This window comes from Nicotiana tomentosiformis, chromosome 12 (genome assembly GCF_000390325.3).
Source record: "Nicotiana tomentosiformis chromosome 12, ASM39032v3, whole genome shotgun sequence".
NCBI classification, from domain to species: Eukaryota; Viridiplantae; Streptophyta; class Magnoliopsida; order Solanales; family Solanaceae; genus Nicotiana; species Nicotiana tomentosiformis.
The window spans coordinates 134,096,326-134,120,473 of NC_090823.1; the positions used below are offsets into that span (position 1 = coordinate 134,096,326).

General features: G+C 36.6%; 2 protein-coding genes across 2 annotated transcripts; one reads left to right on the top strand and one right to left on the bottom strand.

Moving 5' to 3' along the window:
- Positions 1-5,100: 5,100 nt before the first annotated feature.
- On the top strand, positions 5,101-10,022 carry LOC104098692 (lipoyl synthase, chloroplastic). Its single transcript, XM_009605495.4, has 6 exons — positions 5,101-5,803; positions 6,973-7,063; positions 7,190-7,347; positions 8,885-9,056; positions 9,325-9,435; positions 9,692-10,022. Exons 1-6 carry the CDS (start codon positions 5,283-5,285, stop codon positions 9,761-9,763), a joined length of 1,125 nt encoding a protein of 374 aa, XP_009603790.1. The 5' UTR covers positions 5,101-5,282; the 3' UTR covers positions 9,764-10,022.
- A 1,207-nt stretch (positions 10,023-11,229) lies between these two features.
- On the bottom strand, positions 11,230-21,998 carry LOC104098693 (PH, RCC1 and FYVE domains-containing protein 1). The gene is made up of 9 exons (XM_009605496.3): positions 21,481-21,998; positions 20,329-20,415; positions 18,918-19,007; positions 17,517-17,597; positions 17,178-17,372; positions 14,914-17,046; positions 13,444-13,590; positions 12,133-12,518; positions 11,230-11,821 (listed from the first exon to the last, which is right to left on the bottom strand). Exons 1-9 carry the CDS (start codon positions 21,532-21,534, stop codon positions 11,689-11,691), a joined length of 3,306 nt encoding a protein of 1,101 aa, XP_009603791.1. The 5' UTR covers positions 21,535-21,998; the 3' UTR covers positions 11,230-11,688.
- Positions 21,999-24,148: the final 2,150 nt, after the last annotated feature.

Sequence of the window (24,148 nt, forward strand, 5' to 3'; positions counted from 1 at the left end):
TCCGTCCCGTAGCAACTGTAAAGTTTCATATTTTGTTGAAACTATATGATACTTATATGTTTTAGAAAGAGTTTCTGTAAATTGGGCTGAACGCCATGTTTGGGCCTTGCGCTCGTGCTGTTTGGACCCTTAAGGGCTTTTTCTTACTATCCTCTCATTATTTTCGATTAAAAATCTATACTCAGTCATGTTTATACTTGTTTACGGCATAACTCAGTTTTTGTGACTCTATTTTGATGCATATAAATATTTTGGGCCGGATGCCCTGTTTTACTGAAATGCCCGAGTGGCTTGAGAGGTTTATGACTGAGTGAGGCCGAGGGCCTGATTTGTAAGGATATTTATGGGATTGGGTTGCACGTCACAGCATGTTGATATCGGTCGAGGGCCTGATTGTGAGGATGAGTGTGGATCGGGGTTGCCCGCCTGCAGCATACTTTATTATTATAGCACGTGAGTTGTCCGTGCAGCACGTGAGTTGTCCGTGCAGATTATAGCGCTTGGACTGAAGGAGACCCTCCGGAGTCTGTACACACCCCAGTGAGCGCAGGTACCTACTGAGTGCGAGTACCGAGTGCCGAGTGCCGAGTGTTGAGTGACTGGGAGGCATGAGTGATTGTGAGGTATGCCCGAGTGGCAAAAATTATTCTGAGGTATGCCCAAGTGGCAAGAGTGATTATAAGGTATGCCCGAGTGGCACGAGTGACTGTGAGGTTTGCCCGAGGGGCTGTTTATGATTTCATCATTTTTTTTGCTCACCTTTGCATTGAGCCTTTGTTTGAAAAACTGTTGAAAAAATATCTTTAAATGATTTTTACTGGAACCGGGTTTAAATGAGATGATTTGATTCAAACACTGATTTTTAAAGCATGTTGTACTTTACTGAGATTTCATGATATGAACGTTATATGCTTTATTGCTCGTCACTATTGCTCAGTCTTTATTTATTGTTGTTACTTACTGAATTGGCGTACTCACGTTACTCCTTGCACCTTGTGGGCAGATCCAGGTGTAGCTGGACACGGTAGCGGTTATTGAGTGTTCTGGTTGCAAATTTTTTTGGAGATAGCAAGGTAGCTGTTTGGCGATTGCAGCCCCTGCTCTTCTCCCTCTTATCTTCCTCTAGTTGTATTTAGTTATTTTCTAGGCTGAGTTAGCCTTGATATTGTTAGACAGATTGTAGTAGATGCTCATGACTAGTGACACCCCGATGTCGGACTTTTCCTTCCGCACTTTTACTTTGATTTGAACTCCTTTACGAAAGTTTTTATGTTAAATAACATTGAAATTTTCTTTGAAATGAAAATATCAGTTTGTTTTAGAAATGAGTCGGCTTGCCTAGTTCCACGATAGGCGCCATCACGACAAGGGTCAGTTTGGGTCGTGATATAACTGCACGGACAATTCACGTGATAATTATCATTATCATTTCATCATAGCACCTCGTGCCCATATTTTATATCACAACTGCACAGACAATTCACGTGCCAAATATCCTTATTATTTACTCACGACACCTCGTGCCCACATTTCATTTTATAATCCGCCTGACAATGGCCACAGACTCTCAAGTTCAACATAAATCAGATTGTTATCAATTTACCAACAACAAGACAAATTGCACAAGGTATAAAAATACAAGAAAATTACAACATCACATGAAAATTATCAACACCACAACCCCATATAATCACATATCGTCCCTGACAGCCACCCTTATCACTCCTATTGCCGCCCTTATCGCTCTTATAGCCACACTTATTGCTCCGTCCAGACAATATCAATAGCCACCCTTATCGCTCTTATTGTCACCCTTATCGCTCCGCCCAGACAATATTCCAACAAATACGACCATAGTGAAATGCCACCCTTATACCCACATAATATCAACGATAAAATGCCACCCTTATATCTTCAAAATAATAATTAACACAACACAATAATTTACACAGAAAATTATCATGGCAACATAACAAAATTAATTCATATCACAATTTACCCAATGGCTACAACCAAAATTTCAAAGATACAATCAAGTCAATTAATTTCACAACAAATAGCCGAAGGCTCCACACAATGTGTACAACACCCAAAAATAATCAACAGAGATAGAGATTACTCAACATAAAGCAAAATCTTCATTAACTCCAAATTTTCAATAATTATATAAATACCTCTTCTTAAACTCATTTAATTAATTATTTGTAGAGGAAAAAATCCAAAATAAAATTAAATTCCAATAATTATCAAACCAGCAAATTCACGAAATTTCATAAATAATCAAATAACAATCACATCAAATTGTCATATAACAACAGAGTCAACAACAAGGATTTAGGCACGACAAATAGATGATTAAATATATGCCGACAATTATCCAATTTACTATACAATATGCTCAAGACTTTAACTCAATAAAATCTACACATATAAGCCAAGTACGTACTCGTCACTTCGCATACATGGTTTTCAATTTCATAAATTGCACATAAGACTCAATGCCTAAGGGGAACTTTCCTCATTCGAGGTTAAACAAGACACTTACCTCTTTGAAGTTATGCCAATATTCCAAAATCGCCTTCTTGCTTGAATTGACCTCCGGACCACTCAAATCTATCCAAATTAATTGTATAACTTCATTAAAATTCATCGAAAATAATTCCGGATAGTAATACGTCGACTTAAAAATTTATTCCAAAAAGTCAACAAAAGTCAACGCGGGACCGGCCTCTCGGAACCCGACATAATTTTTATGAAATCCGAACACCCATTCTGATACGAATTCAACCATACCAATTTTATTGAATTCCAATAAAAACTCGACTTTCAAATCTTAAATTTTCGTTTTTGGAAGATTTTACAAAAATCTTGATTTCTTCCATTTAATTCCGAATTAAACGATGAATATAATCATAGATCACTTTAGGATATAGAACACTTACCCCAACCAAGCTTGTGAAGAATCCCTCCAGAATCGCCCAAATCCGAGCTCCAAAAATCCCAAAACGAAAATGGCGAAATGATCATTTTTGGTCCTTAACATTCTACTCAGTTTGCGAGCCAATTCTCGCTTCTGCGACGTCCACTGGCGCTGCCCTTGCACATGCGGAAGAGCTTCCGCTTCTGCACTCATGCAGGTGCGGGAAATTCTTCGCACCTGCGGCCTCAGTCCAGCCCAGCCAATTTTGCTTTTGCGAGCTTCATCTCGCTTCTGTGATAGTCGCACCTACACCCAAATTTCTGCATGTGCGATTCCAACAGGTTTGCCCAGAAATAGCAGAAATTCCAGCATTTTCAACAAGTCAAAATTCGATCCAAACCTCGTCCAAAACTCATCCGAGCTACCCAGGACCTCATCCGAATTTACTAATAAGTCTCGTAACACAATACGGACCTACTCGGGATTTCAAATTACATCACAGAACACCGAAATTACGAATCGCGTGTCGAATCAAATTTTGAGTTTTCAAATCTTCCAACTTCTATATTTTGCGCCGAAACGTATCAAATCAATCCGTAATAACTTTAAATTTTTCACACAAGTAATAAATGACGAAATGGAGCTATTCAAATTTTCGGAATCAAAATCCGACCTCATTATCAAAAATTCACCCTTCAGTAGGATTTTTTAAAAATCTTCTATTTTTCAACTTTCGCCAAAATATTTTAAATTGTCCTACGGACTTTCAAATCCAAATCCGAACATACGCCTAAGTCCGAAATCATCATACGAAGCTATTGCCATCATCGAAATTCTATTCAGGGGTCGTTTGCTCAAAAGTCAACTCCCCGATCAACTCTTTCCATTTAAGCTTCAAAATAAGAATTTTGTTTTCTTTAACTTAAATTCCGAATCTTTCGAAAACCAAACTCGACCACACACGCGGGTTATAATACATATTGTGAAGCTTCTAGAGACCTTAAGTCACTGGACGAGGCGAAATTTCTTAAAACGACAAGTCGGGTCGTTACAAATACACAAAGTATTTCATGTTCACGCATGGTTCGGAGAAAGACCGAATCTCAAAAGGGTGTGATATAGGAAACTTACCCTAATGCAAACATCAATGACTCATTTCACAGCTCAAATCATATTTGACCCAAAATTAGATCGAGGTTTAAACTATCAGATTTTCTAATAAAATACAGTTAATCTTAGCCAATATTAATATCCAAAAGATAGATTAGTCGATTTTGTAGTGAGATATCACAGATACTGTTTGAGTAGCAATAAATGGTAACAATAATGCTATATTCAATGATCCAAGAATAAAGGAGGTAGCATTAAATAACAGTAAATAATAATAAATGGTATTTATGTAAATAAATGCATATGAGTCACCCGAAAATTGTGAGATTCTTTAATATTTCTTCTGACAAAGATAGGTGATGATAACTGTTTGAATATTTGGATCCTCCTTGAATCGTGGGAGAAAAGATAGATAAAGATCTCAAGAAAATATGTATTTTGTATGTGTATGATAAAGCAAGAATCTTAAGAGATTGTCAATGTGTTGTCTTTTACAATGAGTGTCTCATCTCCTCTATAACTATATGTCTTTTTTATTTATAAGGGTACATAGGCCACAAAACCCTAAAGAATACAATTGGGAGGAATATTCATTGGAATATTTTCTGGGAACCCATATACCTAAAATTAGTCGTTACTGCTTCAGTAAAGGGAATGCCCGTCCTCGACTCCGTCCTTTGTCGAGCCACCCGACCTCGTCAACAATGTGTTGTGGTCTCATAATGTCGACCTTTTAAAGCTAAATTATTATATCTTGTTGATGACACGTGGTTACATTCGAAGGCTTTCTTAATATTGACTTGGTCCACATATATTTAGGGTAATTTTAGCCATACAAATCTGTGACCTATATGTTTTGACATAAGAAAAAAATTATACTCCTTTTCAATTTGCTTAAACCTTTTCAAGTTTTATGAAATAAAATGTAAGTAAAACCTATATATAAATTACTATAAGTAATAATAAAATATATTTTTTTGAGATGGAGGGAGTAGTACAATAATATTTAAAAAGTATTTGAAAAAATAAAAAAGGAAAAATAAAAATAAAAAACAACCTTCAGTAACCAATTTCCTGAATTGCTAACCTAACAAAATTGCAGGCGGATACTTCAATGGAGAATCCCAAAATTAAATCCGCCATTTTCAGCATATCTTTCCTTCAACCATCTTCTTCTTCTTCCTCTCTCTACATTTCTCACGTTAATTAGAATTTCTGTTCGTACCTTAAAAATCTTCTTCACATTTCTCCAATGTCTTCTTCTTCTTCTTCATCTTCTCCTTTACACTTTCCTCTTCATAAACCCATCAACAAACACAACCCCATTTCACCACATTCTTCACTTTTTTCACCCCCAAAACAAAGGGGCAAATTTACCATTAGATGTGAATCACTGGAATTGAAACCCAAATCAACACCCACAAATGGGCCACCACCGTATCCGGGCGGAATGGGTCCATATACGGGTCGAGATCCGGCAGTGAAGAAACCAAGCTGGTTAAGACAAAAAGCCCCACAAGGGGAAAAATATGAAGAGGTGAAGGAAACATTATCTGGGCTTAAACTTAACACAGTATGTGAAGAAGCTCAGTGTCCAAATATTGGAGAGTGTTGGAATGGTGGTGGAGATGGTATTGCTACTGCTACAATTATGTTATTGGGAGATACGTGTACACGTGGCTGCAGATTTTGTGCTGTTAAGACTAGTAGAAATCCTGCTCCTCCTGATCCTTTGGAACCTGTTAACACTGCTAAGGCTATTGCCTCTTGGGGGTAAATTTTATTATTTTTTCTGTTTGTTAAATTTTGCGAGCTTATATTAGTTTGGTTAGTAAATATTCCCTCTGTCTAAATTTATGTGGCAGTGTTTGATTCAACACGGACTTTAAAAAAGAAAAGAAACTTTTTTGTACTTGTGATTTTGAACATGTCATAACATTTGTGTGTGTATATGACAACTTCTCGTTAAGGGTAAAATGAGAAATTAATTATTTCCAAATATAGGAGTGTCATTCTTTTCAGAATGGACTAATGAGGAAATAGTATCACATAAATTGGAACAAATGGAGGTGTTTGGTTAGTAAGTATTACCTTAGTTTAAAATTTGTATGTTATAGTTTGACTGGATATGGAGTTTAAGAAAGAAAGGAAGACTTTCGAACGTTGTGGTCTTAAAACATTTGTGGGGATATAAAAGCTTCATATTAAGGGTAAAATGGAGAGTTTTAAGTTAAATTGTGTTTAAATGTAGAAATATGTCGTTCTTTTTGGAATAGACTTATAAGGAAATATAAGCCTAATGAGCCAACCTTCGGAAAAAATGTTCACGTTCACAAGTCTGCATTTTAAAGTTAACATGTGATTCCAAAATCGTGTTAAATATGTGGGAGGATGTTGAGCTATATGATTGTTTCATGATGGTTGTGTAAGGACTTGCAGAGGAATTTAAGGTTTTGGATTGGATTCTCACATAGTATATTAGTGTAGTATAAGTATGCAATTTAAATGATATATATTTTCTATCTTTACACAACTTTCTTGGTATTTGAATGAAATGGGCCCTGATAGAGCGGAATAGATATATACGGTTCATATAACCGATTTTAACTAGCTTTCGATTGAGTCTTAGCTGATTGAGGGATCGTTTAACAAGTGGTATTTGGTAATGAGTAGCATAATTCATCTGCTTTGTGTCTGAATTTTATCAAACCGCCATGCAATAGAAATGTGGTACTAATATGAAACAAACTCTGAGTCAGGTGTCTGATGGAAGAAATTAACACTGAATGAAAATATACCGAAAATCCTGCTTGGGTTTTGCCAAGTTGAAGCACTTTCAAATTTCAAATGCTAATTAAATTGCTATGAAGAAGCTTATGTTTTCTATATTACACTTCGTATATAAGTGGTAGGAATAAGAGTCCCTTGATTTTCTTCTGCAGTGTGGATTACATTGTCTTGACTAGTGTTGATCGCGACGATTTACCTGATGGAGGTAGTGGCCACTTTGCCGAAACAGTCAAAGCCATGAAGGTTCGGAGTTCATTGTTATTACTAAGCCTAGTGTATTTTGTGTTTTGTCAAGCGTATCTGTATATATATAGTACATGATTGTATCAAGTGAAACAAACTGGATTTGTGCTTATCTTACTTTCACAGTTGCTCAAGCCCGATATCATGGTGGAGTGTTTAACTTCTGATTTCCGCGGTGATCTAAGTGCTGTGTCTACTCTAGTTCACTCTGGATTAGACGTTTTTGCACACAACATTGAAACTGTGAAACGACTTCAACGTATTGTTAGAGATCCTAGGGCAGGGTACGTTCTGGAAAACTCTATTTTCTTCTCAGTTTTGTGCTATGAGTACTTCTATTTTTTGTTATTTACAGCTTTTCTATACAGCCAGTGGGTTTGGCCAGATGTTAAGAGACTTAATGTATTTATTCTGAACTGAAATATTGATATAAACCTTTTGTGCCATTTGATGAGTTACCAAACATTTCTTTTTGAGAAGGGGAACTTACTGATTTGGGAAACATCAGAAATAGCACTTGCAAGATTATTACATTTGATATTTAGCTTTTTTTTTTAAAAATCAATTAAGATATTGAGCTTTTCCATCTGCTAGCTTATGGATGAAACTTGAGCTCAACTATTTTGGTACTTTTGGCAATTCTAATAGGTCATATTATGGTCAAAATGTAAATGTATGTTTCCTAACAACTTTTGGGCTCCTATTGACAGAGAGCATATTCCTCCTTCATTAATTACATTAAGGATTGGGAGGAGGTTCCATGTACTGTCTTAAGGGGTAGGAAGGAGCTGAAGAATATAGGTGCTATCTGTTCAAAGTTTAGGAGGCTCCATTTAGTTACTTTCAGGCTGCTGAGTTGCCATTTTGAATACGAGAGAGAGCTCAAAGTTTAGGAAGTGTAAAGTTCTGTGAATTAGAACTTTTAGAATGACTGATTTTCCAAACAAGACTCAATGAGAATCGATACTTTATCAAGTTATCTGACCAGCAGTTAAAGTATCAAACCGATGGAAGTCTCTTCCTTTTGTCCTTGCTCTCTTTTCATTGAGCACTATGCTATTGTTGCCAAGCATGTCAAAGAAAAAAGGTTCCTCAATGGTTTAATGGGGAAAATTGACTATCGGATTACCTCCGAATGTTGTTCCTGATAAAAAAGAGGAAACTCCAGTCATAACTAAAGGAATACTTCTGTTCAACATTACAAGTTCTGCTCTATCTCTATCTCTGTGTTTGTGCCGGCGTGTGTGTTTTCTAAAATCGAGTTGGTTCATACCTACAATACTTGTTGTCACTTCAGTTCAGAGAGCAATTAGTCGAGTTCCCTAACTTGGAAATTTCACCTGAAAAGGAACTTTAATATTTGGATTATCCGAGCTACTTTTGTGATAGAAATATGGCAGTTTCTTTATTTTGCTCAAGATAATAAGTTAACCTGGTTTTATGCTAGAGGGAATATCAACCGATATCTGGTTTATATCAGTTCCAAGTCTAGAAAGCAAATATGTCATGCAAACTGAATATATTATAGATCAAACAGTCATCATTTAGTCTGAAGGATGAACATAATGGAAATGCAAAATAAATCAGAAAATTGGATTTTGCACTAAGTCAAGCTAGTCCTACTTCAAATAAGAAATTTTATTTCTTTATGAAGTGTGAAAATGATGAATTCTAGAGCGGGTAAGCATAATTTCCTGTGTCAGAATGAACTTGTGTGCTACTTGTCCCTAATATAATAATAATGATAATGATAATCAGTGGTGCGTCAAGTGATGGTATACTAATATGAGATGCTAATTAATTTCATATTGGATGATGCAGGTATGAACAAAGTCTATCTGTGCTTAAACATGCAAAACTCGATAAGGAAGGGATGATAACTAAAACTTCTATAATGTTGGGACTTGGCGAAACTGATGATGAGTTGAAGGAAGCCATGGCTGATCTAAGGGCCATAAATGTTGATATTTTGACACTCGGTCAGTATTTACAGGTGAGCAAAATGGTACCCGCTTTCAACCTCTACATAGAAAGTGGCTTTACCGGTTCAAATCCTAAGTAACTACTTACAGAATGGCCTACTGGTTTCTGCGGTCTTGCCATTTTTATGTGATCAACCGACTTCATTTAATCTGTTTTTGACGTTTGAATTTTGTGATCCACTGATGCTGTATCTCTTCTTGTTGCTCCTAGCAGCTTAAATTTGTTAACTCCTTGCAAATATCTATAGGCTTTAACAAAGTTATCTCTCCTTTGTGCAGCCAACCCCATTACATCTTACCGTCAAAGAATATGTTACCCCTGAAAAGTTTACTTTTTGGAAGGACTATGGAGAGTCTATTGGCTTTCGTTATGTTGCGAGTGGCCCCCTGGTAAGATTTTACAATACTATCAATTACCTTTAGATAATCATAGCCTGCTTTTGAAATTATATTTTAGTTTTTTAATGTGGAACTCCCGACTAGATCATGGATGGTACTGGTGAATCAAAACCAACTCTTATTAAACAGGAGAATCGGACATTTTTTCGTTCTTAATCATATCAATTATCATTTGTCAAGTTTGCAGGCATCTTTTGACTACTCTAATTCTGTAACCTTTATGATTTGACTAAGTTTTTTTCTTCAGGTTCGATCCTCCTACCGAGCAGGAGAACTATTTGTTCAGACTATGGTAAAAGAGAGGACCAGAAATGCATAAAGCATCACAATAGTTTGATGTATCTTCTTATACAGACATACAAGAAGCTGCAATTAAAATTCTTTTGAGTTATTGATGATTATGACGACCTCTGAACACACAATACTCTGTAGTCACAGCTTAGCGTTAAAAGGTCAATTTTGCCTGTGACTATTGAACTATTTTCTTTTTTCAATTACATTCAGTTGATTCTGTATACAAACTAGAAGAGAATATTTTTTGTTAAATCATTTTTTTATTGTTAGTAGATGTTTTTAAAGCTCTTGAGCTGAGTTTGTCCAATTTGTGGGACTAGTTCATAAATACAAAATAACAATCAAGTAGTGGTAAACATTTGCAGATGAAATATCCATTACTAGTTCTTAGTTTTTTTACGCAGACTAGTGCAGAACATAGACTGCATCTGGTAAGATGTTCATATAGCATATTTCCATATACAAATGCCTCATTAGACATGTTAAAAAAATAAAATTGTTAATGTTTAAATCTAAATTATACTTGATTATATTTTAATCACCTATAATAATAATTTAAATATTAAATTAAATAAAACAATAGAGGGGAATAAGGTATTTTATGACGGTGATGTTCGAGCCAGCTTGTGAGCATCTTGACTATTCCAATAGGTACATGCTATCTCCTATCAGAAACAGCCTCTCTACGACTATTCCAATAGGTACTGCGTGTTGCTACTGTTCTATTTTCATCTTTCTTCGTGCTGAGGGTCTACTGGAAACAACCTCTCTACGTTCACTGTAGGGGTAAGGTCTGCGTACTCAATACCCTCCCCAGATTATACTGAGTTTGTTGTTGTTGCTGTTATTTCTGTTATTCTTTCAAAAATAAGTTAAAAAGGAAAAAAGAAAGACGACATATTTGTATTTCAGAAGTGACCTCTTATGAGTTGCTCGATGTAAGTTTTTATTTACCGAAGAAGGTATGATTTTAGTTATCTATACTCCATTTTTTTTTAACTTGTTTGACCTTTTTCCATTTGGGACGTTTTTGACATCATTCTATAGAATTTGCATAATTCTTAATGCAATTAACTATCCAAATTGTAATCAAACTGACATTTTTATCAATATTTTAATATATTCTCCATTATCATTAATATAATATATAAGTGAATAAACAAAAGGGAAAATTGAACATGAGTATTAACAGTTATGTTATACCAGCCATTTGCAGCTAACAGGGAACCATTTGCAGCTAACAGGGAATGTAGAAAGAGTACGGATTCCAAATCCAAAGAGCCATTTACAAGTGGGAGGAAATAGGGAAAATGATACTGTATAGACACCGATAAAATAATAACAAAATATATATATATATATATATATATATATATATATATATATATATATACAAAAATTATACAAATTTTATACATTTTTTCGGCTATTGAATGTAAATAGTTTTTGGCGCGGGCTAAAAATGATAATACCCCAGGGAAATAGAGAGTATGGATTTGAAATTCAAATATGCATTAACTTTGGAAAATTTACAAGGAAGCATCACCCAACAAGGGCAAGCAACCTACTAAAACTTTACATCTCTATGCCCCACACAGCAATTAGGGAGGGGAAAAATCAAATAGAGAGATTAACCCATAGGAATAATAGAAAGCCCCCAAAGCTATGATCTACTGGTAAGAGCGTAGCGCATGTCACGGATTTGAATCCTGTCGCACAAGAGCCTGGTATTTAATAGGGAAGGGTAGATGGGCGGACTCAACGGGGATTTCTAGGCTATATAAAAAACAGCAAAAACTTACAAGCAAACATCTAATTCCTAGTTCTTCTGCGCCAATTTGTGGAAAACTAAACCTATATGATCAACATGATACTCATTGTGTGGGCATGAAGTTGAGTTAGAACCAAAAAGAAAAAGAAAGCGCATGTACAAATGGTAAATTGCATGTCTCAATGTGCTAAATCCACACTTGCAGTGCCAATACTTGCCTTGTCGACCACGCGTACATTGTAGAGCTCATAAACTCTTGCACGGTTCTCTGCCCACCATTGTTCTGCCTGTTTCTCACTAAACCGCTTCCGACTGCACGTTTTGACATATATTAGCCTTAATTCCATTCAAAAACCAAGATTATATGATATTCAATGTATAATCATTGTAAAATGAAGTTTTTCCAATCTTGGACAAGTAAAAAGAGGTCTATAGCACAAACAGCATATACGCATGAATATAATAGGCGACTCCCAGATAACTGCAGATATAAAAGCATGAACAGGATCTTGTTCACATTCTCAAATGTGTTTTGCTTTAATGTGACAAAAGATCATTTACTGGATGAATAATGTAGAAACGCGGAAAATTGCATACTAATGATTTACGTTGACTTAACCTACCTGAAGCGAACCCTTTTAAGATCTTTGACGCCTCCAGGTAGGGAGGTAAGAGTAATATATACACCTGGCTCATCTTGCTCAACCCATTCATTCTCGTTACGAGAATCACATTCTTTAGTTCTGCCCCCATTTTTTGTTGTTGCCTCTGAATTCCCTTGTCTATTGTGAACAGCACTACGATTACTGGCATTGCTTGATCCATTCGAAAGCAAATGGCTGTTAGATACACTTGACTCCAGTTCTTGAAAAGTTAGTTGACTGTGAACTTGGTCGATACAGCCATTTGGTATATCACTAGAGGTAATATCGGACTCGGAAGAAACAGATTTAGGAGATTTGATGTTCCGGGCGGGACCTACAGGCAGCCTTTCAGCCATTTCCTTCAGCTATAAACAATAACGACCACAATACAGAATATCAGCACCAGAAGCTAAAGGAACTGTGAGAAATGAAGAAATACACAAGAGAAAAAATGGAGAATGTATTGCTTGATTATTTGCTCAAGCTATAGCGTGTTTAATAGTACATACACCTTTCTAAACTAGGAAAGAAATGTTAAATAATTTCAAAGAAATAACAACTCTAATTGATTCCTAATTGATTCTAATTAATGTAAACCATATCCATGATTCTACCATATCTGCATGATTCTACCATATGTATACAATATTCTTAACTTGGAGCTCTAATAATAATTTACATACTAAAATATTACAGAATCTGCAATGCTGCTCTACTTCTGGCTGTCATTACATTCCAGCATTCACTTGTCGCTGGCAATTAATCAAGTACCTCTTAACTGATAAAAGGAGTATTCAATGTAGATCATCTGTATCTTAATTGAAAAGGGCGGCAAAGAGATGAGTATTAATATTAGAGTAAAAAGGTGACATACTAAATGACAGCGTGAAATAATGGCGCACGCAACCCGAAAATTGAAGAAAACCGACTGAAAAACCCTGAACATGAAAATTTTAACAGATCACGCACATTCTAGAAGAAATTATTCCTTACTGTGTTTGGGAGCATTTTCACCCTACTTCATAATTTGGATTTTTTTTTAAAGAAAAATGTTTATAATTTAGAAATTATAAGTAGAATGAAATCTTTATCCTATTTTTGCTTATACAAAAAGTTACAAAAAAGAAAATATGTTTATACACATTGGCTTGACTGTTCAACTCATTCATTGAACCAAAATCCCTAACTTTTTCTGTGCCTATAAAAAAGAGAAGCACAATTTTTTTCATACATATGCACAACTTTGCCACAAAACTTGAAAGTTTGATGATTAAAAAGAATCTAACTTACCTGAGCAGTAAGTGATTTGATCACTTCTTTTGCTGCTTTGCATTTAGCAGTCTCCTCCCCTGCAATTGCTATTGCCTCCTTCAGCTGCTTACTAGTTCTTTCCAGTTCTACCTCTTGAAATTGAGCCTTGCGTGTAAGAGTTTCCACCTATAATGAAGATAGTCAAACAGTGCTAAAAAAGAAAAACATATATAGTACCTTTGCAATTTGGGAACAGGCTTGCATTTTTTACTGTAACATATTGCATTCCATATGAAGATAAAGCCTCGCAACTTACACATAGACAACATATTTATTCCCTCCCCAAGAAAACAAAAAGCAAAAAGGAAAGAGAAAAGAAGAAAAAGAAGTTAGAGGTATCTTTTTAGGATAAAATGGATGGGTAATATTCATATTTCGAATGATGTGTCTGAGAATCAGCTAATATCTTATTGCAAGATATTGCACCCTCTATGTCTCCCTACAAATTTACAATTTTTGGCTTTATAGTTATTATGTATAGCAGTAACTGCCACTCTTTTTACTCGATGAATAGAATGCCAAATGCCTAGAATAAAGAAGACAAACCTTGACAGTAAGCAATGTTCTAGGGGTTCAGAAATAAATAAGTGCAATGGACTCGTGAATTGGGCTTCCAACTTTCAACAGCATGTTTTGAATTTTGACCCTTCTCTCCACCACCCACCACCCAAAAGAAAAAAAAAACTTTCAACAGCATGCAATTTGACATTCTATTGCAAATGAAACTCTCCATTATTCTTCAAGCGGAGGACAAATTGGATTGATTGGCTGTCCTTTAGAGTAGATTTTTGCATATCAGATATAGTACAGAACATCAGTACCTCTGTCGAGAAGCCAAATAGTGTCCTTAAAGTGGCAAAAATAATTGAAACATCAGTACAATATACATAGTACAGATAATAGCTATGATTATAATAGCTATGATACATTGTCTCTTTATCAACATACTTATCACTTATTTTATCTGGTTAAATAATACTGTATATGCACTTGGATAATTTTTTCACCCTACACAATAAGATCAGGTGCAACTTGTCACTGTTGCTCATCAAGTCCTTTTTTTTGGTTAAAAAACCCAGCAAATCATCAAGTATTTAACTGTGTTATACACGCCATTGAATGTCTAACAAGTGTCTGAAAGCCCAATGATACTATTTGTTCTTAACCGACGTCTTGCATTTCGACACATCACACTATTAAACGTTGGCACAAATATTAAACTCATACACAAGCTTCTATCTCAGTTTTCCACCACCGACTGGATAAATCCAGCTTAATATTTTTCACAAAACTAGAGATAATTTGGTACTTTTTATTTTTGACGGGCCAAATCAGCACCTCATTGCAAAGTTCAAGATCCAAATCAGAAACAAGTACAAAAAGATATAGTACTGCATCAGTACCTATTGCATAGTTCAGGATCAACATCAAGCTATAAGTATAACCTACCTGTGATCTTAGTTTAACAACCTCCTGACCAAGACTTTCATTTGTCCTTTTAGCATCATCCACTACAATCCTTGGAGATGTAAGTCCACCCACTGTTGGAGTTGGTGTAGTAGAACGAGGTGGACTGGGCTGTCTAGATGTTGGTGATGTTGCTCGAGAAACAATCCTTGATCCGGGAACTGAAGCAGAGAAAAACTTCTTGGACGACGCAAAAACTGGATTAGAAGATTTAGAACTATTGAGAGCTCTCAATTGCGAGTTACTACTGGGAATAGGTGAGACACGACTGCTGTTGAATTCAAACTTTTTCTTCTGTTTGGAAGAGCGGCTTTCAACTTGTTTGAAGGACTCCATCGAAGAAAATCTAGCAAGATGAGGTCGAGACCTTGTATCCAACTTAGTATCTTTGTCTATGCCAACAGTTAACCCCTGGTTCAGGCTTCCTCTTCGACTCATGGAAGTCTCTGATGAAGCATCGGTTTCAATAGCTTTTTTCAGTTTATTACAACAGTTATCACAGACACGATAAAGTTTATTGGGATTTGGTGCCATTGATGCCCTCAGTGATTTCTTGCTGCTGCATGAATGACAAAAGACAAGACCACAGTTATAACAGTTGTGGCGCTTCCTTTTAAAATTAAAAGGAAGGCGGCAGCCAGAACACATGGATTGGTCAACCCCTGACGCCCATTTATGAAGGCAAATAGCTGCAGTAAAATTAGTACCACAAGCAATACTTTTGACTTGCTTGTCTTTTAAAGCTTCCACTAAGGTGGGAGAGTTTCTGTCATCTGTATTACCATGACCCAACCTTCCATTTGCTCCCTTTCCCCATGTATAAACTTCAGTTCGGGAAGTCAATACAGCAGCATGGTAAGCACCACATGCTATTTCCTCCACAAAGCTCTTTGAAAGTTTTCCTTCAACCCGACAAGGAAGCTTTCCATCAGCTTGAGGGTGACCTAGTTGGCCATATACAGGGCTTCCCATTGTATATACATGACCTGAAGTAGTTAGAGCAACTGTCAAGCTGTGTCCACAAGAAACCTGGCAAAAGTTGGGTTCAACAAGAGCTGCAACACAAGTAGGAACAAGTTTTGACTCCTTATCACCGTGCCCCAGTCGACCTTTATCACCATCTCCCCAAGTAAAAAGTTTCCCCGACGAACAATTGCTTGAACTAGAGTTTCCCACCATGACTTCAACAACTGCAGCAGTATGCCAAACCCCACAAGCTGCTCGAACAGTTCGAAGCCCCTTCAGAGATTCCACTTCCCTGGGTTTTGAAATACTTTTTCTATCTCGATGACCAAGAACTCCAAAAGTTCCATCCCCGAAAGTAAATAATTGGCCAGCAGAGGTCACCACAGCTGTATGCCAGGGCCCACAGGAGATATAAGAAACATGGATGCCCTCTAAGGGTCCATTTACTCTTTTGGGCACCCAATGACTAACTTCATTCCCATGCCCAAGAAGACCAAAATCACCGGCACCCCATGTGTACAGTTCACCAGAGAGTGTTACGGCACAAGTATGATTTTCGCCACAAGCAACAAGCTCAATGTTTGTATGGCCAAGGGAATCTATAAGCTTTGGATGCAAAACATCAGAATCGACACCATGCCCAAGCCTGCCTCCTGATTCCTCACCCCAGGAGAAAATCTCACCCTGCTTTGTTACTAGTGCTGCGTGTTTTCCACTGCAAGCTAAATTTTGGACATCCAGTACCACTGCAGACTCTAAAGCTTTGGGCAATAAAGAATCTACTTTGACACCATTACAACTGCCAATCCTATGAGGTCCACCACCTAGTACACCATCCGCAGTCCCTTCCCCCCAGATAAAAACATCCCCCAGTGCATCACCATCATCATGACCAGAACCTTGACTTGATGAGCTAACACCACTTGAAAGGCTTACTCTAAAGTTATCCATACCCATTGCCTTCATCTGACCATGTATGCTATCTGAACCTCCAGAAGATAAGGAATGAATAGAAGCACTAGCAGCATCTGAAGTGAAAAGGCCCTTGGGAGGTAAACTATAGTGAATTATGTCAGAGAATGCCTTATTTACACCATTTTTAGGTGGGCTTCCATATGGACTATGAAGGCGAAGCTGATCACCACCATCCTGATGGAAATAAAGGATCTTATTCAGCATCTTAGAGGAACAAAATGAAATTATATAATTTTGACATGAATATTGACAAATATAAAGTCTCATCTGCATATGCAGGGTTAGACATGCGAGATCGAATGTACCTTCTGCGAACTATCACCACTACCAAAAGGAGAATGAAGAGGAGAGTTTCTCCGCGTATATGTTCTGGGACTAGTAGCACCAGAAGGAACTCCATCGCTCCTTGATTCTGTTCTCCACTTTCGCTGGTGTCCACGTGAGATTAAAGCCTTCAAGCCACTAAACCATACCTCTGCTTCGTCTTTATCTTTGCATATCTAAGACATAAGATTGAAGAGGAAGGTGAGAGAGTTAGTTGGTGCAACAATTTCAAATGACAATGGAATAAGACGGAATTGCATGAATTACGTACAAGACTTTCCCAATAAAAAGGACACAGCTGTCACTAATGAAACTCTTACCAAATCCAGTGATCTATCATTGTATATGAGTGAAAAAGATTGGTACTCCTTCTCAGGTCGTGGGTGCCTTTGAAATATTGGCTGGAAAAGAGCAGAAGCAAAGCTTATTAATCAGATCGCACCACTAAACGTTTTAACATAGGTGGTTCAACTAGACCGAAAACCATGTTCATTAAGAACTAGAAATTTCTAATTAAAAAAAAAACTGACACCAAATTATCATCATCAAAGTATGTAACTATGAACGGAACAAGCCGAAAGAAATCGTTAATCAACCACTAAGGCTGATAAAATCAAACTAACGAGCGCTAGTATAGCATGGACTTTGACCAAAGAGTGCTCATCTATGTAGAACGAATACGTAGATTCAACATGAAAACAACCAATCAAATTCAGCAATACTTCCTCAGAATGAGTTATATAACATTTGAGAAGACATGAAGAGTAAACTTCTAGTATAGTTTTAATAGGTTAATGTATACACACAAGACTTCACATGTGACCCAAGTTACTTAATGAAGAGCAAATGCAATTATATTTTCTGATAAAGAGCATATGCGGATATACATAGAGAAGAGATAGAGAAATGAAAACAAATAGTTAATACATCATACGATTATCGTTTAACCATGACATGTAAGTAAAAATTCCTTTAGCAGAAGATGTTTGATCCTACTCTTGTTACTATTTCAAAAAAAAAAAAGATGTTTGATCCTACTCATCCAGTCATACTCCATTTCTTTCTTCTTCTTTCTTATTTCTCTTAATTTTGTCTTTAAGAGACTAGAATATATTAACACGATACTTTCAAAAGAAAATAAAGAAGCTATGCTTTGAGACAAATTTGGGGACATGCTGATGTCACAGTTCATAACAGTTCAGGAACTGGTGATTAAAAGTCTGTATCAAATTAACATTCAAGTTGCTTGTCTGGCTAGATCTCTATAATTCTATGCACATTGGATTCACATGCCTCTCCAAGGAACTTCTAATCTCATAGCTTCTTTCTTTCTGTTCACTAATGAAAAGAGAGTGGGGATTGCTTATACCAAATAACAGAAAACATTTTATACTTTCGCTGAAACAGAAGCTCACGGGCCAAGAAAAGATGCAAGATAATTACCACACTGAAGATAACTTATAAATTCATTTGTCATTGACTTCGGTTAACATCTGAAAGCCACTAATGCCCATACATTTAACCACATAAATCTCTGGTGAAATGAAGTGAGCACACAGAACGAGTCATCTGGCCTTTCACCATATGAGTTCTTCGAAATCCATTTTAAAACCACAAAAAGAGAAATATAAAGATGGATAAACTTGTAGAATAGAATCAAATAGATACAAGTCAAAAAGGTTGTAGAATGGAGATTAGTATCTTCAGCAGAGGGAACTTACAGTGCGCTGTCCAGATATTATTCTTGACACGTGACTTAGCTTAAGGTGTTTCTCCTCTTTACCAGAAAACCATATCAGAGCAGACTCATCCTGAAACCATAATGACAAATTTCTTTTTTTAGACTCCGCACATTACCTTCAACTAACACTAAGTTTCAGAGGAGCACAGTAGTTACGGTTAGCTGCGATACAACGAAGCAATACACAGTTGCTGTAGTAAATTCCTACCTCAATAAAGAAAGGTAAAGTGAAACAACCGATATCCATACAGCAAGCATGGGATTATTTTATATCAATAACAGGTTTATCTATAAGCAGTCATACAAAATAAATAACAAAATGGCCATCCCTCTAAGGCTTTAGGTTTAAACCCCAGAAAGTAGACATGAGCTCAAATGCTGGCACTACTGGAACAAGGAAACAAAGAACAAACTACCTAGGATGAAGTTTACCACGTGTATTCGAACAACAGTCAAAACCACTACTTCACAATGGTTACATGGCAGCACGAATGTGAACAAAGAACCTTGACACGGATATCTCTGATGAATATTGTGTATCCACTGAGCATGAATTATCAACATCAAAGTTCTAGAATTCTGGATGACACATAAGGTAGGCATTTGGAAGAGAATTCAAACTTCCAACTTTTTATTAAGTCTCGTTTTCTGATTTATTATCATGAGATAGTGCGATTATTTTTGCTTCTCTTTAGTGTATGGCAGTTTGGATAGTATCACTTCCAAATGGGCACAGAGATTGTAGGAGTTTTGATTACTTATGTTTACTTTCAAGATTCTCAATCCACACTCTCCTTACCTGTGGTATTATTTACATCATTTGAAGGACACTACTTCAATCTGAGATACACGCATGCAAAAACTGAAGAGTAACAAAAAGGAACAAACTACGATCATGATGGTAAACATCTTCTACTTTTTTGACAAGTATAATCATGATAGTAAACATTACCAATCACTAATCAGAAACTGACACAAGCATTTAGGATGAAATATCAACACACTGACACATAAAACTGAAGATAGGCCAAAATACCACAAACTTCAACACTGCTGTAAAATCAAGGGAAATGACCTAATTTGCTTCATTGAGATATCAAATTCATGGTGAGGATGCCAATGCCCACCTATTACGTGCTTCCTAGCAGCCAGTGTTACGTCCAGTATGGAGAACTCTATGTCGGTCTCTCAAATAAATGATATAGATTCTTGTAACGTATAGATGTGGGGTCTCACCAAACTGTGTTATAGTTGGATAAAGATGGACGCCCATCTCGCGCTCGGATAGCTAATATGATTACAGAGTAGGGATGCATAGAATTTCATTATTTCAATACTAAGAAAAGCAAGCCATATGTACAAAATTAAACAAAGAATGAAATGATACTTACATTTGCCAGACGAAAGGGGCAAAACTTTGGCTTTCCCCTTCTTCCATACTTCAGCAAACATGCCCCCTTCTTTAGAGCGGTTATCGCCTGAGATAAATCAAATGCAAAGGAATTTCAAGCAAATAGGAATTTCAAGCCAATGAACCTTGCTTCTGTCTTAACCCACTGCAGTAAACAAGGTTCATAACTTTTCTCTCCCAAAAGCTGTAATACCATAGCTAAATCTTGGCACCATTGCCCATTCACCCCATGCCCAAAGAAGAAAACAAAACCTTATTTTTCAAATGAGGACGTAAATGTTCCATAGAGACAAAGCAGCCCATACTAAGAAAGAGGAATACAAAATGAGGTGTTGAGTATATGACCATCTCATCTAAAAGCTTAAGCTACTAGAGAGAGTACATCTTAGCTAACTTAATTATGTCTTCAACATGCCCCTTAATGTGCTGCTTGATTCTTGGGCCAAGCACGTGTATGTTCTTTTTCTATAATGGGTGGCAAAGACCTCTGTCTTCTCTAATACTATGTTGAAGTGTAACTATCTCATCTAAAAACTTAAGCTATTAGAGAGATTACACTTTAATTTACTTACTTATGCATTTAACATGAGTGGTTAAAACACTGAAGGCAAGGAAATTAGGGGATTAATAAATTAACTTAGTATAGGTTCCAAGCATAGTTGCGAGAACCTACCTAATTTTATTTATTTTTATAACAGTAGTACTCGGACTAGCTTGTGCGCACTTGGACTATTTCACTATTCCACCAGATACTTGTTGCCTCCCACCGGCACATGCATCGGCTATCTATTCCCACCAGGGCTTAGGCAGATCGAAAGAAATCATCCGGTATTTCTTTATGCCTCCATTGGGATTTAAACTTGACGCCCCGAGTCAAATGGAATTGAAAAGACTTTTTTATATATATAAACAAGGTGACATCTCGAAAGTGCCGCTAGTCGAGACCCATAGTACTCCTACCACTTCATTGATCATTAGGGCATATTTTAATTATTAAAACCGAAAGTGCATCCTCCAAACTTATGTCAAGGAAGAAATCGTATTAGTATAGTAGTAATAAGCAATAGTTTGACGGGGCTTAAAATAATGACAAAAATTGGAAGAATAAGACAGTAATTTTTTTTCTTTTTACCTGTTCAATATCTCTTTCAACTGTTCCACTAGCTCTGTTGACATCTGAATTCATTCCTTTCAGCTCAAAATTATTCAAATAGTGAAGAAACCCATTTCTCAAAAATTAAAAGAAAATCTCCGATTAAAATTGAAGGAACTAACTGCAGTAATTGCAAGGCTTTAAGAATTTGTAGTAACAGTTTCTTAAATGCAGAAACCAAAACACTGCTTTAATCTCAACGCCACAAAGCTTATAAACCGAAAATGGGTTAAAAAAATTAAAAGAGCTGAAACTGCAAATGGGCTGACAATGAGAGTAAATTTCACTGATTTTGATGAGAGAGAGAGTGGTTTTAGGAGAGAGAATGGCAGAGAGATTTGCTGAAAAGTGAAGCAGTAGAATCTAGCTATTATTGGGGAATATATCGTTTTGATCTGATTTTCCAAAACTGAAGCAGTACACACACACACGCACACAGTACAAAGTGTTGCAGAGGAGAGAGAAGGGACTGAAGAGAAAGAGAGGAGTGAGGTGGTCAAAAGGGTACTGTGGATTTATGTATAAAATTAAATTAAAATTAGATTACGTATTTCTACCTCTTTCTATTTTGGGATGGAAAAATATAACTATATTTTTATTTTAAGTAATAAATTATCTCTCCATTCACTTTTATTTGTTCACTATACTAAAAATATATTTTTACTTTTACTTATTCATTTTAGCTAATCAACATAAAACTATTTTAGGGCTATAAAACAGAAATTCAAGACGTTTCCAAGATTTTCATGTGTTATCATTCACGCCATTCACGCCATCTACATGAATTCAGGTGACCGGCCCCGAATCTTCTAAAATTTTGCGAGCTTATCAAAAATAACCTAATGAACAATAATCATTGCTTTGTCATTACCATTCCTTATTTTCTGGCGTTTTAGGGGTCATAAATTTCCTAAAGACGATTTCCAAATTTTCATGCCCTTTAATTCACGCCATTTGTATGAATTAGGTCGACCGGCCCTGAATCTCCTAAAATTTTGTGGGCCCTTCAAAAACGACCTAATGAACAATAGGTATCGTTCTGCCATGACCGTTCCTCGTTTTCTGGCACTTTAGGACGTTTAAACAAAAATTAAAGACGATTCCCAGATTTTAGTGTGCTATAATCCACGACATCTGCATGAATTCGAGCGATCAGTCCCGAATTTCTAAAATTTTGCATGAATGTAAAAAACGATCAGATGAACAACAGTCAAAGCTTTGCCACGATCGTTCCTCATTTTTTGGCGTTTTAGGGCCATAAAATAGGAATTCTAGACGATTTCCTATTTTCGTGTGCTATAATCCACGCCATATGCATGAATTCGGAAAACCGTTCCCGAATCTCCCAAAATTTTGCGGGCCCATAAAAGCGACTAAATGAATAATAATCACCGCTTCGTCATGATCGATCCCCGTATTTTGGAGTTTCAGGGCCATAAAATGGGAATTTAAGACGATTTTCAAATTTTGTATGCTATAGTTCACGCCATATGCATAAATTCGGGCGATCGACCCCGAATCTCCTAAAATTTTGCGAGCCCATAAAAGAGGCCTAATGAAAAATAGTCATCGCTTTGCCAAGACTGTCCCTCATTTTTGATGTTTTAGGGCCATAAAATAGGAATTCACGACGATTCCCAGATTTTTATATGCCCACGCCATCTGCATGAATTCGGACGACGGACCTCAAATCTCCTAAAATTTTATGGGCCCACAAAAAATGACTAAATGAATATAGCCAGTGTTTCTCCATAACCGTTCCTCGTTTTATGGCATTTCGGGCGATAAAACAGAAATTCAAGACGATCCCCAGTTCTGTGTGCCATAATCCACGCCATCTGCATGAATTCGAGCGACTAGCCCCGAATCTCTAAAATTTTGTAGGACTGTAAAAAATTACCTAATGAACAATAGTCAATGCTTCGCCATGATCGTTCCTCATTATTGGCGTTTTAGGGCCATAAAATAGGAATTAAGGACGATTCCCATATTTTTTGTGATATTATAGTCCACGCCATCTGTATGAATTCGGACAACCGGCCTCGAATCTTTCACAATTTTGCGGGCCCATTAAACGACTTAATAAGCAATAGTCACTGCTTTGCCATGATCGTTCCTCGTATTTTGGAGTTTTAGGGCCATAAAACGGGAATTCAAGACGATTTCCCAATTTTTGTGTGCTAGTCCACGCCATATGCATAAATTCGGGCGATCGATCCCGAATCTCCTAAAATTTTGCTGGCTCATAAAAAAGACCTAATGAAAAATAGTCATCGCTTTGCCAAGACCGTCCCTCATTTTTGGCATTTTAGGGCCATAAAACAGGAATTCAGGACGATTCCTAGATTTTTATGTGCCCACGCCATTTGTATGAATTCGGGCGACGAACCTCAAATTTTCTAAAATTTTACAAGCTAACAAAAAATGACTAAATGAACATAGTTAATGCTTCTCCATGACCGTTACTTATTTTTTGGTATTTTAGGGCCATAAAATAAGAATTCAGGACGATTACAAGATTTTCGTATCTTGTAGTCCACGCTATCTACATGAATTTGGGCAGCCGGCACCGAATCTCCTAAAATTTTGCGGGCTCATAAAAAACGACCTAATGAACAATAGTCGCTTCACAAGACCTTTCATTGTT

What these genes read in the sequence shown, in the direction of transcription:
- LOC104098692 (XM_009605495.4), top strand. Translation starts at nt 5,283, where the DNA reads ATGTCTTCTTCTTCTTCTTCATCTTCTCCTTTACACTTTCCTCTTCAT. An exon ending in AAGGCTATTGCCTCTTGGGG is followed by an intron (nt 5,804 to 6,972) that starts GTAAATTTTATT and finishes TTTCTTCTGCAG; the next exon opens with TGTGGATTACATTGTCTTGA. An exon ending in CACTCGGTCAGTATTTACAG is followed by an intron (nt 9,057 to 9,324) that starts GTGAGCAAAATG and finishes TCCTTTGTGCAG; the next exon opens with CCAACCCCATTACATCTTAC.
- LOC104098693 (XM_009605496.3), bottom strand. Translation starts at nt 21,534, where the DNA reads ATGAATTCAGATGTCAACAGAGCTAGTGGAACAGTTGAAAGAGATATT. An exon ending in TTGAAAGAGATATTGAACAG is followed by an intron (nt 20,416 to 21,480) that starts GTAAAAAGAAAA and finishes GATTTATCTCAG; the next exon opens with GCGATAACCGCTCTAAAGAA. An exon ending in GTGGTGATAGTTCGCAGAAG is followed by an intron (nt 17,047 to 17,177) that starts GTACATTCGATC and finishes TATTTCCATCAG; the next exon opens with GATGGTGGTGATCAGCTTCG.